Source organism: Myripristis murdjan, chromosome 5 (genome assembly GCF_902150065.1).
Source record: "Myripristis murdjan chromosome 5, fMyrMur1.1, whole genome shotgun sequence".
In the NCBI taxonomy this organism is placed as follows: Eukaryota; Metazoa; Chordata; class Actinopteri; order Holocentriformes; family Holocentridae; genus Myripristis; species Myripristis murdjan.
The window spans coordinates 7,165,276-7,180,494 of NC_043984.1; the positions used below are offsets into that span (position 1 = coordinate 7,165,276).

At 39.8% G+C, this 15,219-nt stretch overlaps 1 protein-coding gene across 1 annotated transcript in view; it reads left to right on the forward strand.

The window, feature by feature from the left end:
• Positions 1–15,219, forward strand: part of mmp24 (matrix metallopeptidase 24) — a 71,449-nt gene that overhangs the window by 32,302 nt on the left and 23,928 nt on the right. Inside the window, exons 4-5 of the mRNA XM_030052600.1 lie at positions 7,064–7,163; positions 7,739–7,943. Coding sequence (XP_029908460.1) covers positions 7,064–7,163; positions 7,739–7,943 — 305 coding nt within the window. The remainder of the gene's footprint in view (positions 1–7,063; positions 7,164–7,738; positions 7,944–15,219) is intronic.

Consider the following 15,219-nt stretch of genomic DNA (forward strand, 5'->3'; position numbering starts at 1 on the left):
ACTTCACTGTCATTTAAAGATGTAATTCGTAACTTTTTAGGCGCCAAAGTGTCTCTGCAGCAGGGTTTTACACTCAGTGCATTTTGCTCCATAAGTACTTAGTGAGCATCCCTCCCTAATGCATGATGGTGTAACAAGACAGTGGAGGTGCAAAGAGTATAATGGTTCACACTTTGTGTTGCTACATGCTTTTGATGGACTAGGTAAGTTTTCACTCTGCATTTTTTGTGTAATTCTGTGCACTTGAAGTTTGTATCTATGAGTTCATGCACAGATTAACGTGGTAAAATGGCCCCTACCAAGCAAAGATTCACCCTGTGTTGCCCTGTGTGGAGGAGCTGCAGCCAACATTTTCCTTGTTGAGTAAGCTACCAGTTCATTTTTAGATTAAACATGTAATATAAAAACAGTGAGAAATAATAGCAAATGCTAGTTGGAATTTAATAGAGCCTAAAGTAATGTCCTCAAATTGCTTCCTTAGTCTGACCAGCAACAAAAAAAAAAAACACTAACTATTAATTTTATGATGATACGTTGGAATCAGCAAATTTTCTGTTGATCAACTAATCGATAAATCGACTAATGGTTACAGCACTTCTGCATGGGTCTGTGTAAACCATCAGCATCAACTTTTTTCTGGATAAATAAAATTAGCACTAAATGAATAAGTAAATACTGGAGCTGGTTGATAAAGCTTAACCACTACTTGCGTCTGGGTACTGTAGTAGTGTAACCTCATCAATGACAAAAGCAAGTACATCACAACCTTAATTAGTCATTGTACATCCTCATATAGTGAATTAACATAGTGAGGAATAAAGCTAAATTTGTTTTTTATGCATTGACTCGCATCAACAGAAGATGCTGATCCATGAAGGCTATGATGTCTAATTAAAAAAACAAAAGTCAAACACATTTTTGTACCTACTGTACAAATGTGTGCAGGTTGTGGCCACACTGTGGTTTGGTTCAGTTCTGCTATTGTTCACATTTTTGCACATATTGTGCATTCTCATTCTGTCAAAATTCCCTGACTTATCTGTGATTTTTTTATTACTCAGAAACATAAAATGCAATCAGTGTCAAAGAAAACTTGAATAAAAATGAAACAAGTCAAATCATCAGAATTGCATATAATGCAGCAGTAATGCATCTTATCTGCTAGTTTAACTCATTACCACAAACCTATTACAAATGTCCTTGATTTGCTAGATTTGTTTACATGCTTACATTTGCTTTGCATTTTCCATTTAATTTTTTAGTTGCGACATTAGTTGTTTAACTAGAGGTTTCAGAAATAGGTTCCAGACCCCAGACTTCAACAGAGCTCACAGAATGAGCTTGTCTTTTGTCAGTTTAATCTGCAACATAACCTTCCAAGATGAACTGACAGTTTATATTCTAAGACTCAACTCCTGTTGCCTTGAAAGTAAACATTTTTCACACCGAAATAATTATATTAACTCATCCAAGACTTTCCATGACCTATATAAACAAAAATTTTAAACACACTTCAGATTATACTGTTTTATTCTGCAGGGGAAGTGAACAATTGAAATAATATAAATTTTCTGCATAACTAGTTACTGATTTTTTTTTATTCATGACTAATGACATGATATTCTCTTACTTGTCCCAACAACCTAAGAACTTCCCTGGCTTTCCATGTCCAGAACTGACTTTTCAAAATGGCACGACTTTCAAGATAATCCACAACCCCTAGGAGCCCTGCATACTGAAAGAAACACCTGCTAGAATGAATCTGGCTGGGATGCTTTTTGCTCCTTTCAAAACGAGAAGCTGTGTGGAGCAGCTGGAGCGACATATTGACACGACGCCAACGCAATGCAAGGCGGCACATTTCGAGGAATTTTCAGGTTACAGGAGTGAACAGCAAACTTTAAATGGTCACCCACTCTGCTGGATAGCTGCAGGGCTACGCAGCTCAGTATCTCTACACGAAACTTTCCATTTAGGCCTCGGGACAGAAAGGTAAAAAACAACCAAAAAAATATCGAGAGAGACAGGAAGGGAACGAGAGAGGAAAGCAAAAGGAGAAAGAGAGACAGGAAGAAATGCTGATCTTTTATGTTGACGTTTTGACAACATTGTTCTTAACTTTCCTGCCTACAAAGCACATTGAATTGAAAGTGAATTGAAAGAAAGAGGATGAGAGGCAGAGAAAGAGAGAGAGAGTGAGAGATAGAGAGAGAGAGAGAGAGAGAGAGAGAGAGCAGCTGCACTGGTAACTGCTCTTCCTGTTCAGACTGACCTAGCTGTGTGTGTGTGGTGGTGTGTGTTTTGAACTGATGTAATCACAGTGTCCAAGAGAATCCTCTCTTTTACACTGCTAATCCCTCCCACGAATCAGAAAACAAAACGACACGTGGAGGCAGGGCTGACAGACCCAAGTGCAGGAGGCAGAAGGCAAGCTGTAGAATGTGCAGAAGCCTTAATATAAACTAAAGCAGAGAGACAGGAACCTCGGGAGCTCGGGAACAGGCAGCAAGGCAGACTGGAAACAGGTAAACACAATGATCTGAGCAGGAGCAGAGCTCAAAGCAAGACTTGGGCTGCGGGCGAAACAGGCTTTTTTGCTTAGCCAGGTTCCTGCCTGAGAGAGATGACCTGGAAGTATCCAAGTGGCAGCCCTGATAAGAGCTGGTCCAATTCTCTAAATGTTAAATAAAGGTACTGCAGTGCTTCCTTTCCTATCTCCTTTAGCATAGGATACATCCTTTACCAAAGGGGAGGAGACAATGCCATCTCACAAATTAAAAAATATTTAAAGCAACGGACCATTCGGCCATGCACGTTTCAAAGTGTTGACTGAGTTTTGTGGTGTTTTTTACAGCTTATAATTATCATAATAAGGATTTTAATGATAACATAGAAGTCTGTTTCTCAATAAAACAGATATGTTTTGGCCAGATGATGTTTTTAATTCAGTATGTTTGAAACCTGAGAATGATGGTATGCACACTGGTAGGTTTGTAAGCCATAGATGTTATAGCCTGCCTATCTTGGAATCTAACAATTATTTTCATATTTTTATACTGCTTGTGATTCATGTCGATCAATGTAAGTGGGCAGGAGAGTGAGCATGAGCAACCATTCTTAATTTGACAATCATTTCATTTCACTTTTGTGACTGGTAGCCTGTATTCGTTTTTTCTAACACAAAGTCCAAGGCAGGATCAGGACAAAATGATAAGTCAGAACAAAGTTTTAAGAAACAAAACATCAAATCACAAAGCAGAACAATAAATCTGAGCCACACAGCAATTCAAAAATAACAATGCAAAGTCATCAGGTGCAACAACCAATCATGGAGACCCTTTTCAGTCTCAAATACATGTCAAATAGTGTTGTTTTTCTGGTTCACTGAAGTATAAAATGCACTTATATCGTTACTTTATAGCATCACCTAAGAAAAAAAAAAAGACTACTTAAGTGTTACAAAAATTAGAGGTCCTTTGCAAAGCCTTAACACTATAGCCTGAAGCCCATAATATTAATGCTGTCAACATGTGTGCCATTATCATTGCATAAACAAAGAGCTGGCATTTCTTAACTTATTTATTGCTCCAAGAAAAACAATCAGGATAACTAATAATGCAAAGTAACTATGTACTTGATGGGATGAATGGAAAAAGTAACTCAGGTCAGTAGTTACCACAAAAAAGGTATTCTAAGGAGGTTCTTTGTTAAGTCTTACACTTAAAGTTTTCAAATTTGTGATTTGTTTGGCACCACGGAGCTGCCATACATCCCCGTCTTCTTTCTCCCGTCATTTGTCTTAGTTAGGAAAGTGCATTACAGGCCAGCCATAGGTGCTTAATGTTACTTTGTAAGCAGCCGTGATACAGGAAATGGTTTGACAAAGCCTTGATTCATCATCATTATCATCACCATCACCATCATCCACTTCAGCGGAGAAGCCAGACTGAACATTTTTGCTTCTTTTTTGTTTGCTGGCCCATTTCCTTCCCTTGGTGCCGTCTCCTTTCATTCACTAAAGTACATTTTGTTATTTACATGCATTGGCTGTGCATGGTTGCTGTCTCGGGCTGTCTGCCTGAAGTGCTAGACGTGTGTGTGTGTGTGTGTGTGTGCGACAGTAGACCATCTGTGTGTTTTGGCCACAGGTCATTTGGCCAACTCCATTGCCGTAACGTTCCACACCATTTACTCAAATCAGACGACTGCTACCTAGCCGTCTGCCTGCGCGCACACACATACACACATGCACGCTATTAATCACTGGGCTTTAGGGTAGAAAATTGCATTTATAAATAATTTTTTTAACTGGATTTACATGCAGACAATTATAAAACGCCACAAAAAGCCTAGCTCAGGGGTTCTCAGACTTTTTTATGTCAACAGCCAACAAAGAAATATTCATGATGTCTTCAGAAGAGATACCAACTATTTGGGGAATAACACACAATTTGAATGTATTCTCATATTATTTAGACTAACCATTTATTGAAGGACTACACCAGTGATTTTGAATGTCTGGCCCATTTACTATCATTTGCCCTCATTTTACACTGTAACAAACCATTTTGCAAATCATGCGGGAGTATTAAAGCTTTCACAACATATATTCAAAATCCCTCAATTTTTGCTTATGAATTTTTGGATGAAACAGCCACCTTATAATGTTCTGCTTCTGCTGCCAACACAGTCGTCACCATTGTCGCAGAACCGATAATTGGTTGTGGAAAGCAAAATGTTTCTCCTGGGACTATTTCCCCTGGCGGAGGGACTGTTTGATGGTGCCCAATTACAAGTCATGAAAACCCAGCAGTGCTGCTGCTTTTAGGAAAACTAATGTGGACGACTGTATTACGGTGAAGGAATACTGGTGTGAAGAAAGTTTGAAGTCTCTGAAAGTTCATTTTCATATCGTAGCAGAATGAATGGAAACCAATGGCTGGATAAAAGGGAGAAAAAATGATATCGCAGTTCTAAAATATGACTGCTTGATTGGGGAAAAGAGCAACATGAAGTATATAGATATTACGAAATCATTAGTATGGTCCTTTAACAAAATAAAATCTCAATACCATTTACAGAGACTGTATTCTTCTCATTTTGGAGACACTTCATGATAAATTGCAGGTAATGTTTTTCCCAAAATATTTCAGAAATCAACTCGACTTCTCTCTATCAAATACAAACACAATAACAGTTGCTGTCAAAACAACACGTTTTAGCCGCAAACTGTTTGCAAGTTCAGTAAAATGGGTTTAAACAGAGTCTCTTACCTCTGCTGTAAGTCTTTCGAGATGAGCCGACACAGCCTCAGTCCAAGCAACCTGGCACCCTTTTATGTAACTCAGCCTCTACCACATCCTCTTTATTATTCAGGTCATGATTTATATTCACATTCACAGCATTCGCACGGCTCATGACTCAACTTGTTCACCGCTCGCCATTCAGAGTAAGTCATCACATAGCAAACTACCCCCAAAAAAGAAAAAGTTCAGTGTAATTGGTTGAATTGAGTTGAGCCAGTTGGATCACACACAGCTACGGTCCAAACAAGTCCGTAGTCTTTGCAGTATGTCACTCAGACTCAACAGCATCTCCCTGATAATTCAAATAATGCTTTATATTCACACGGTGGCAGCCCACAACAAGTGCATATCCATTCTCAGCACGACATAGCAGCCAACTAACCGTAAACTAAGGGAAGTGCAATAAACATTTGTGCCTCTTTGCCAGATGGACTTCTTTATTTGCGTCAGGAAGCTGCTGTGCACTCATGTATAAATGTTGAATTATGGTGGATTCCGTAATGTGCTGACATTTATTTCCTTAATGTATTTTCTGGACGAGAACAAAGCATTTGCCCCCTGCCGAGAGACAGATTGTGTGAAATGGACTCAACTCGCTTTGCTTTATCTCTCTGGTGCTTGTTTTTTTCCCTCTTCTTCATCTTTCTCTCACATCCTAGAGCTTTCTCTCGCTCTCTGCCTGCCACCCCTCCTCCCCCCCTTCTGTCTCCCACCATTCACTCAGCCTCCTCTCTCACACTCCCCCTTCTCATTATATCTTCTCTCGCTTATATTCTCTGTCAGAAATTGATAGCAGAGGTCTGAAAGGGTTTTAAAGCCACTACATGAGGGCGTTTCTCAGTAATATATGGTGAGTGTGACATGAGTTATAAAACGTGTAATGATATCTCTGCCGCTCTCTCACCGCACAGTGCATATATATCTGTATGGACGTCACGTCTCCTATCCTACAGTTAACCTAGAATGACCTTTCTGCCTTATTCGTCTGTTTCAGCTATACAGATGGTCTAACCTACACCACAGGAAGGAACAAAAGCTTAACAGAGCTCTTCGTGAGGCAGTTGTTCCCCGATCAGTATCTGATGAAATTATGTGCATCAATCTACCAAGTAGTAATTTTAAGCCTTATGAACACCAGACACCCCCTTACAGCACAGCATGTTTGTGTAAGGTACTAAAGAGCCCCATATTATAAACAGCAGTAAAACTACTGTGAATAGTAATGTTTTGTTTTTGGTTAAAAAAAAAGGTATTGTTCTCACTGAACATTTTGTTACTTGTTACCAGCTGCTATGTATTATTTATTACATTTAAGTAATGATCTACAGTGATTTTGTCTGAATAAATGTCTGTTTTGCTGCTCTTTCCCACTCATTTATGTAAAACGATAATGATGCGACCTATATTCATGAAAGCCTTTTCATTTGCTGTTATAAACACTCTATGTCTGGTAGCTCTTTCTTGGAAAAAAAAAAAAAATCTTCTGCCACACAGATAGTGACGCATTTGATATTTCCAGCAGCAGCAACAGTGGTTCATTTTGAATAAAGAGAAGAAAAAACTGTGAACCTTGCATCAGCAGAAATAATCAATCAAACATGAAGAAACTCAAACTTCATCAACAGGAAATCCAAGAAGAGCTGGACACACAGTTTGTGTGAAGTGAAGGAACCGCTCTAATGGTTGGTTTGAAATTTCAGATGTTTTATAACTAAAACTGCCCCCTGCTGTGTCTCTCTGCTCTCTCTGCTCCCCAGCATATCTAACTTCACCCCTAAAGTCGGAGAGAAGGACACGCAGAGAGCGATTCGGCAAGCTTTCGATGTGTGGCAGACGGTCACGCCGCTCACCTTTCAGGTAAGAGAGAAGCACCGCCGACAGAGAACTGAGTCGCACTTCATTGCAAATGTGGAGTTTTATTGCATTCTGTTTTTATTTTTGCTTGCATTGCCATCTTTGGCTCCCGAGCACCACAGTGGAAATCTCTTAGTTTACTGTAGCGTCCTCATGGATTTTATTTAATGCTGAGCCATTAAGTGCATCAGATCAAAGTGGATAAAAATGTGTCAGTGTCAAATTCAGCTTTTCCGAACTGATACAAACTGAGACAACAAAAGCTGCACTAAGGGGTAGTTTAAACATTCTGCCCCTCACCTTCCTGATAGTAAACTAAATAAGAATTGAATTCATCAGTGTAGCCCTTTTTAAGAGCTTTACAGGCAGTAATTTAATAATGAATAATAAATTCAATAAGGGATTAAAAGACTTGACTACACTTCTGCCAAGTCAAGCGTACAAAATGATACATGAGACCAGGGGTGGAATTGATCTGACAGCCAAGGTGGCATTTTTTTTTTCTACTCCACTCAGTTCCACCTGCACTGTGGCGACTGAACTTAACTCCACTTGTCTCTGTACTCTTATCTCTTCAGGAGGTGCCATACCTAGACATCAAGAACGAGGGCAAAGAGGCTGACATCATGATCTTCTTCGCCTCTGGTTTCCACGGCGACAGCTCTCCGTTTGACGGGGAAGGGGGGTTCCTGGCCCACGCCTACTTCCCCGGGCCGGGCATCGGGGGAGACACACACTTCGACTCGGACGAGCCCTGGACACTTGGCAACGCCAACCATGATGGTGGGATATGTTTTCACCTTGACTTTTTGGTTTGTTTGTTCATTCTTTCATTATTCATCAGCCTCAGGTCATATTACTAGGGGAGAGTTTTTACTGTTGTTCTTCAGATACACTCAGGGCACTTGTTAGATTTCCTCACTGAAACAGTTTCTGGCTAATGAAGTAACTTTTTAGCATTCTCCGTTTGCCCTTCAGATACACTTAAGACAACTTGTTAGCCCTGTTAGCTTTCCTCATTAAAAACAGGAGCTTCTGAGCTAACTCGTTAACATTCTACATTTGTCCCTCAAACACACTAAAGACAAATTGTTCGCATTGGTAGCCTTTTTTCCTTCCAGTGAAACCAAAGTATGAGCCAATGATGCAACAGTTGCACAGCTAACAAATATTTTTCACTGTTACTGAATGCAGAGACATTTTCCCTATGATATGACGATTTGAACCTCCAAATACTGTCGTGTTTACCAGTTTTGCGAGTCATTGCAAAAAGTTTATTATTCGCTATAGTTAAAGTGTAGAGCAGTGATACTCAAAGTATGGATCCCTGCATAGAAACAGGTGGGTCGTGAGAAGGCTGCACCAGTACACTCAATTGTCAATAATAAAGGCCGAACTTTTTTTAAATCATGCAATTTCCACATCCTTTCGCAAATCATGAGTAGCTGATGCACTGTCTAAAAATGATGATAAGGATCATGCTCCCAAAAACAAAAACGCACCACATAAAAAGTGGGATGATGAGTCATATATTAATTATGGTTTTGTAGCCTGTCAAAGACCTGACGATGTGTTCTTTGCCATCTGGTAACACTGTTTTCACTACATATTTAAATGATATGTAATGTCCAACAAATAATAACAAATTTGTATTTGTACTGATTAGTTCATATTGAATGTAAGACAGTGTTACACAAATCAATATAGACCAAATATAGAATTCACCATAATGATGGATATAGGTGCTTTGATAACTTACCCACGTTTTAGACAGCATTTTACCTCACAAAATAATTGGTCTCAAGAAAAATAGTCCCTGCACACGTAAATGTTTGCAAACCCCTGGTCAAGAATTTCCAGTCTATGAAAGTGTTAAACTTAAGTCACCGATCTATTCAGAAGTAAAATAACTTGTTTTCACACTATTTTTAAAGGCTGCATTACAGTAAAGAGATGACATTTTCTGAACTTATGAGACTGTTCTAGCTGTTCTGTTATTCTCCTCCACCTGCTCAGTCCTCACATCCATATTACTAATTATTGTTTATAAAAAAAAACTCACTGTATAAATATGTTATGAAAGCACCAATAGTCACCCCTATAATGTTGTCACAATATCAATATTGCAAAAATATTGTGATATTTGATTTTGTCCATATCGACCAACTCTAGGAACACTGGATCTGCAAGTCCATCAGCTAAATGTTTAAAAGGGAAATGTATTGACGTTGAATTAACAGAATCTATTTAACTGCCTGACTTACTATCAGAAATAGAGTTTGGGTTACTCTACTGTATAGTTCAGTTTAGTGCAAGTGTCAAGTTTGACTGTAAATAACCCAACCAGCAAGCTGATCTGCCTTTATCATCAAGTCAAGTAAAATTCATCTTTATCTTAACAGGTTATTTTTCCAGTTGTTTTTATGTACTCAAACCTCAGAAAAAAAAGGGAACTTCCCCATTTAAGATAACTGACATCTTACAAAATGACTGCTGGCATGAAAATAAAGCACATTCATGGCTGCTAGTCAAGCCATTAAGATAGAATCACTGAAATACCGGCCGATGGAATTCAGTTGAAATGAATTTGTGGCTTTTGGGAATGAAACCTCTCAGCTGTGGGAATATTGTTAATCGGGAATTCTCTATCTTTGTGGAACCCCCTGTTGGGTCATTGGATGAAAAATGGACTGTGGATAAAAACGCATTCATTTCGTGGCCTTTTTTTTTTTTCTTGGTCTTTCTGTCTCAGTTTGACAAATGACTTATGTCTGATTGTCCCTCCTTGAATAACAAGCGTGTTGATGGAGAGAGAGAAACAGAGGCTGAGAGAGGGGGAGAGACGAATCTGGTTTGAAAGATTAGCAGAATGGGGAATTAGCTCTGACAGAGAAGCTCTAAACTTGCCATACCACATTATAGCGCTCGTGAGATTCTTATTGCAAAACGAATTGTCGCAGTTAATGTTTTGGATTGCTCTGGTGGCTTGTACTAAGGGAATTTTACTTTAATGTAATTTAGAGGCACATGCATACATCCACACACTCACATCCTTCGGTCGTCTCAGCAACAGAAGGAAAGCACCAATCAGTCCACCAATCAGCAGATCAGTATTGATCACTGATCAGAGAGTCATCTATCTATTTCTACTGTGTGTTCGCACATGCTTTCTCAAGTGTAAAGCCACTTGAGAAAGCTTTTGTTTTGCTCAGACATATATATATAGATATATATATATGTCTATATATATAGATATATATACATACATATATAGTGTGTGTGTGTGTGTGTGTGTGTGTGTGTGTGTGTGTGTATGCGGTCATTCAGGTGCACACATTCGTGAATGTCTATATATCTCTAAAATCCCTCCACACACACAGAGTAATTGAAAGATTAGAGAGGAGATAGCAAGACGGCAAAGTTCTCCAAAGCTACTAAAACTAATTCATGGTATCAGCTTCAGAAGGGCGTCGCTAGGACAAACAGGCCTCATTTTCACTTCGGCTTAAAACCTGATTTTTCTGCAACTCTGGAGGGACAGTGTCCGTTATTAACCTATTAACACCAGGAGGAGCGCATTAAGAGGAGCAAGTGTCCTCATCAAAGGCACACGGCTCTCAAACTGCTGAGTGCTACTTTACTGTGACAAGTATTTTTCCAGCCAGACCAAACTTTATATTGCTTTCACAACAGTTGCAAAGCCCCATAAAATGTGCTTTTAGACGGCCTGTTTGGATTGTAGCAAAGAGACGGTGAACTGAAATTTGTAACAAAAAAGAAAAAAAAAAATCTATGACTGAAATATATAGAGGGAGTCCTGTGGGTTGATTTTATCCTGAGTCAAATGATTGTTTTTGCTGGGAATATACTATACACCTACACAGCAGCCATGCATTTTGACATGAAATAACAGGTAAACCCATGTGTTACTAATGATATTAATTGGGGTGCTGTTCCCTTTAGGTCTAACAGAGTCAGGGTGCTGCTATTGTTCATGTTGGCTCACTGGAAAGACTCTTAAAAGCTGCTGTCACCTGTAAAAGTGAAGCGATTCAATCAAAACACCTCCTCAGTCTTTATTGGTCCCGCCCCCGTTTGATTGACTCTTCAGCTACACCTGTTATCCTCTGCTGGGCTCAGCAAACAGTGCTGACTTTAACTGTTAGCTCGTTAGCACGGCACACCGCTTTTGTGCTGTTTCTGAGCCCTCAAATCAAGAATAATTTTACCAATCTAATGTTACATCTAAAGAGACAAGGACTAGCAAAGTACGTCACTTTCTCACATCAACTCTACTGCTACAAGCCTCCAAAATGTAAGTTTTTACCAGTGTTCACTATGAAAACAGTTGCTAACATATTTTAAAACCTTTAGCTACCACCTTTGCTGGACAGTTGCTTGGTCTTACCAGGGTCCAGACAATAATGTTACTAGGGCTGGGATGAAATGCTTATTTCCTGATTTGATACTGTCACGATACTCGGGTGCCAGTGAGACATGTATTGCAATTCGATATCACAATTTATTATGGTTTGTGTTATTAGTTATGCTGTTCTCCTCTGTTCTGGAATTTTCTCAGAAACTCCCCTTTATTGTCATTATACCGGGGTAAACAATATATTCTCTGAATGCCCTAGGTCTCTAGTTTGTGTTTGTAAAGTTTCATGAGGCTTTGATTATCTTAGAGTTCACTATAGGTCATTTTATACAGTGACATCAAGTGTCAAAAATGGTCTCACTCAGAGGTCGCGTTAACCGAATATTTTCCGTCATTGACGGTTTTTTTTAAACGGTGACGAAAAAATCTGAAGGCCATCTGTCATTTTGACAGATTGCAGTTCACACCCCTGACCACTTGGTGGCAATGACAGAGCTGATAGCAGTCCGGTGCCGTGCCAGTTCTCCGGCTTACCGGTGTGACTGCGAAAAAAAAATCTGGGTTCTCCCAGCTTTATCTAACAGACATATCTCTGGATCCAATAGAAGTGCAGCTTTCGTTCTCAACCACACTAACAATAGGCCTCCTAGCCAATCAGAAGTAGGGCGGGGGCGGGACTTGGGTGTTGACAGTGAGGCGCTCCATGTACCGTCCAAAGTGAGCCTCGTCAGCCTTCAGTGACGCACTGCAGCCCACAGGATGGACCGCAGGTTAATGAAGCCCGGGGAAGACAGCAAAGATGTCTCTTAAACCGATGATGTCGGCGCCGACAGGATTCGGCATGCCTACTCTACATATCTTTATCTCCTAGACCGTTTATGACACACAGAAACTTAAAAAAACGTCTAAAACCGGAGAAACGGAGCTTTGCGCCTATATACAGTGCCATTACGGTAACTCCTTAGGACTACTGACACTTCAACCGTCCAATCACAGAAGAGTCCTGAACCAATGGTGCGACCGAAAAAAAATGAGACGGTTTCTGAGAGCAGAGAACCGGAGCTTTCCGATGGTGTGCGAAATCACTCAGTCATTGCACAATTCTGACAATTCTACAACCATAAAAAGCAAAATAAATCAAGGCGGATTTAGTTTAATTGCAGGGTTAATAAGAATAAATGGCGATGGGCTTGGAATGGCAATAGATAGTTACAAGATAGTTAATATTTCAAATAATGTATATATGTTATATGATTAAATTTGCCGCATTCAAAACGTCGCGGCAGTTGAGTGGCAGAAGCTTCTTTAAAAAGATATGGTTTGGATTTTCTGTTCAGCTAACTTTGGACTGAATATTAATTAAAAATGAATGAAAATGAAATGCTATTGAATATGTCCTTATCATTTAAAAAATTAAAGTGACTGGTAAAAATAGATTATGACGGGATTTTTACGACCCTGTCAGTCAAAATGACAGACAACGAAAAAGTGTAGCGTGACCTCTGGTCTCACTACAATGCAATGGCTACTATGGGGGCTAACATCTTCACACATGGATCAAATCTGGCTCATTGAATCCACAAGTCTCAGCTTTCCAGTCAAACTGAACTGATGCAACTCCAAGACTGTTTAGGCACAAATACACCATTTTACAACAGGCCAAAAGAACACATTTGGACTGCATGGTATGCATGGGATTAGCTTGAGGTGGGCATGTCTGCAAAGGGGAGACCGTGGGTGACCATAGTACACACTGTACTAAAGGCCACCCAGCCCTGTTGGAATGGAGTCCCCAAACCTCCATTTTATTACAGTTAGTAACTTTTAGGAACTCTCAAATGATGCTGGATGATGAAAACAGTACTCAAGGATAAAATACCAAATATGAAAATCCCAATTTAACTGCATTTACAATCCCTATAAGATATATAGTATTCAAAAGTAACATCTTTGAAACCTGTGTAAGCAAATGCCTAAATGTATTCTGTCCCATAATTCCTTCCTGAAGTCTATTTATTGTCTGCTTCTGATTTATATAACCACCACTATTTTTTTTAATATTCTGTTGCACTGCTGTTAGTGTTTTTGTGGCTTTTTTCTTTCCCATGCTTATATTCTATTTTCCTTTTTTTCATCTGTAGCTTATTACTTTTGCCACTGCCCACAACCTAATTTTCCCACCTGGATAAGTAGTGTTTCATCTTAAATCCGGCTCATAACCTTTGTCACAACTCCCCCTACAAAGGCAAAGTGCAGTCACTGACAGTTTTGCCATTTTTTTTCTCCCCTTGACATTGCCTCTGTGGCATGACTCTGTGTCTTCTCTAAATCCCCTCTCTGAAGTGTCTAAAAATACAGTTACCACAACGACAGGAGATAAACCAAGGCGAACAGCAGAGCAAGCGACTATAAACTACTGCAAGTCCACAAACACAAACACTCTGTAGGGAGAGTATATAAATTTGATCCAAAATGAAATGTTGTCCATATAAAAAAAAGGAACAGCTACAACACTTACCAAGTTTTTGAGATAATGACATTTGAATTTCTCAGTTAAATTCAATTTTTGACCATTGCCTGTTCTCAAATTTGTCCCTGCTGGCCACCATACCCTCTCTCTGATTGTCAGACGGTCGCATTGACAAAAAGTACAATGGGTAGTGTCTAAGCTTTTCTCCTCCTGTTTCTTCGCTGTCTGGATGGTTGGCTAGTCCAACATTAGTTGAAACCTCCCATTATTCCCATGTGGTCAGTCATTATTTGATGAATTACAGATTTGATCCGTTGTATATGTTGTCGAGGAACTTTTACATTCAATCTGCTCTGCTTCTTCAGTGAATGTTTCACACTAGGCCTTATTACAGACAGAAGCTGGAACGTTTTGCTGATTTAAAAAAAAAAGGCAGGTAATTTGTTTTCAGTTTGGCAGCTTAGTCAAAAAGTGACTTTTGGATGCTGCTTGTATCATATGATCTCTGGCATGACAGTGAAACTCTTCCTGCCAAAAAAGAACATTTCAGTGGGATAACCGCCCGACTTTTGATGATTCTTGGGAAAAGCAGGAACTGCGGATACATCAGGTTTTCAAATGACAACGGCGAACTGGGATTACTTGAGAAGCAGGTTTCATCAGGGCGGCATCAGACATCATATTTATCGCAGACGGACAGATGGCAGGCGACGGTGGGGGCAAACATAATAGGACAGCAGCTATTGTCGCAGCGGGGCATCGAAGCAGACTATAGACTATAGTGAGAGCCCACTGGGAATTCCCTCCAGCCGTTGTACATGATGTGTAGTGTGCTGTAAGATCATCTTTATCGCGCCTGCAACACAGGAGAAAGAGAGGCACACTGAGCGGAGAGATAAAGATTGGTTGTTGTGATGGGGGGCTTGCAGTAAGAGGATGAGAGGGGAAAAGAGAAATGGGGGAGAGAGAGGAGATGTATCACTTGGTGGGTATGAATGTGTAAGAAAGTGAGGAGGGAAGTCCAAGAAATAACACTTCAAGTACAATTAAAGGGGAAAAAGAGTTTGCTTTGTCGTAGCCACATAAGTCTGTTTACGTATGAAAGAGAAATTAGGAGAAAAAAGTAAGGAAGAGCGGCTGATATGATGGACAAAAAAACATCAAACAGAGAGAGAGTCAGAGTAGCTTCATCTTCGCGCCCCTAACATCTC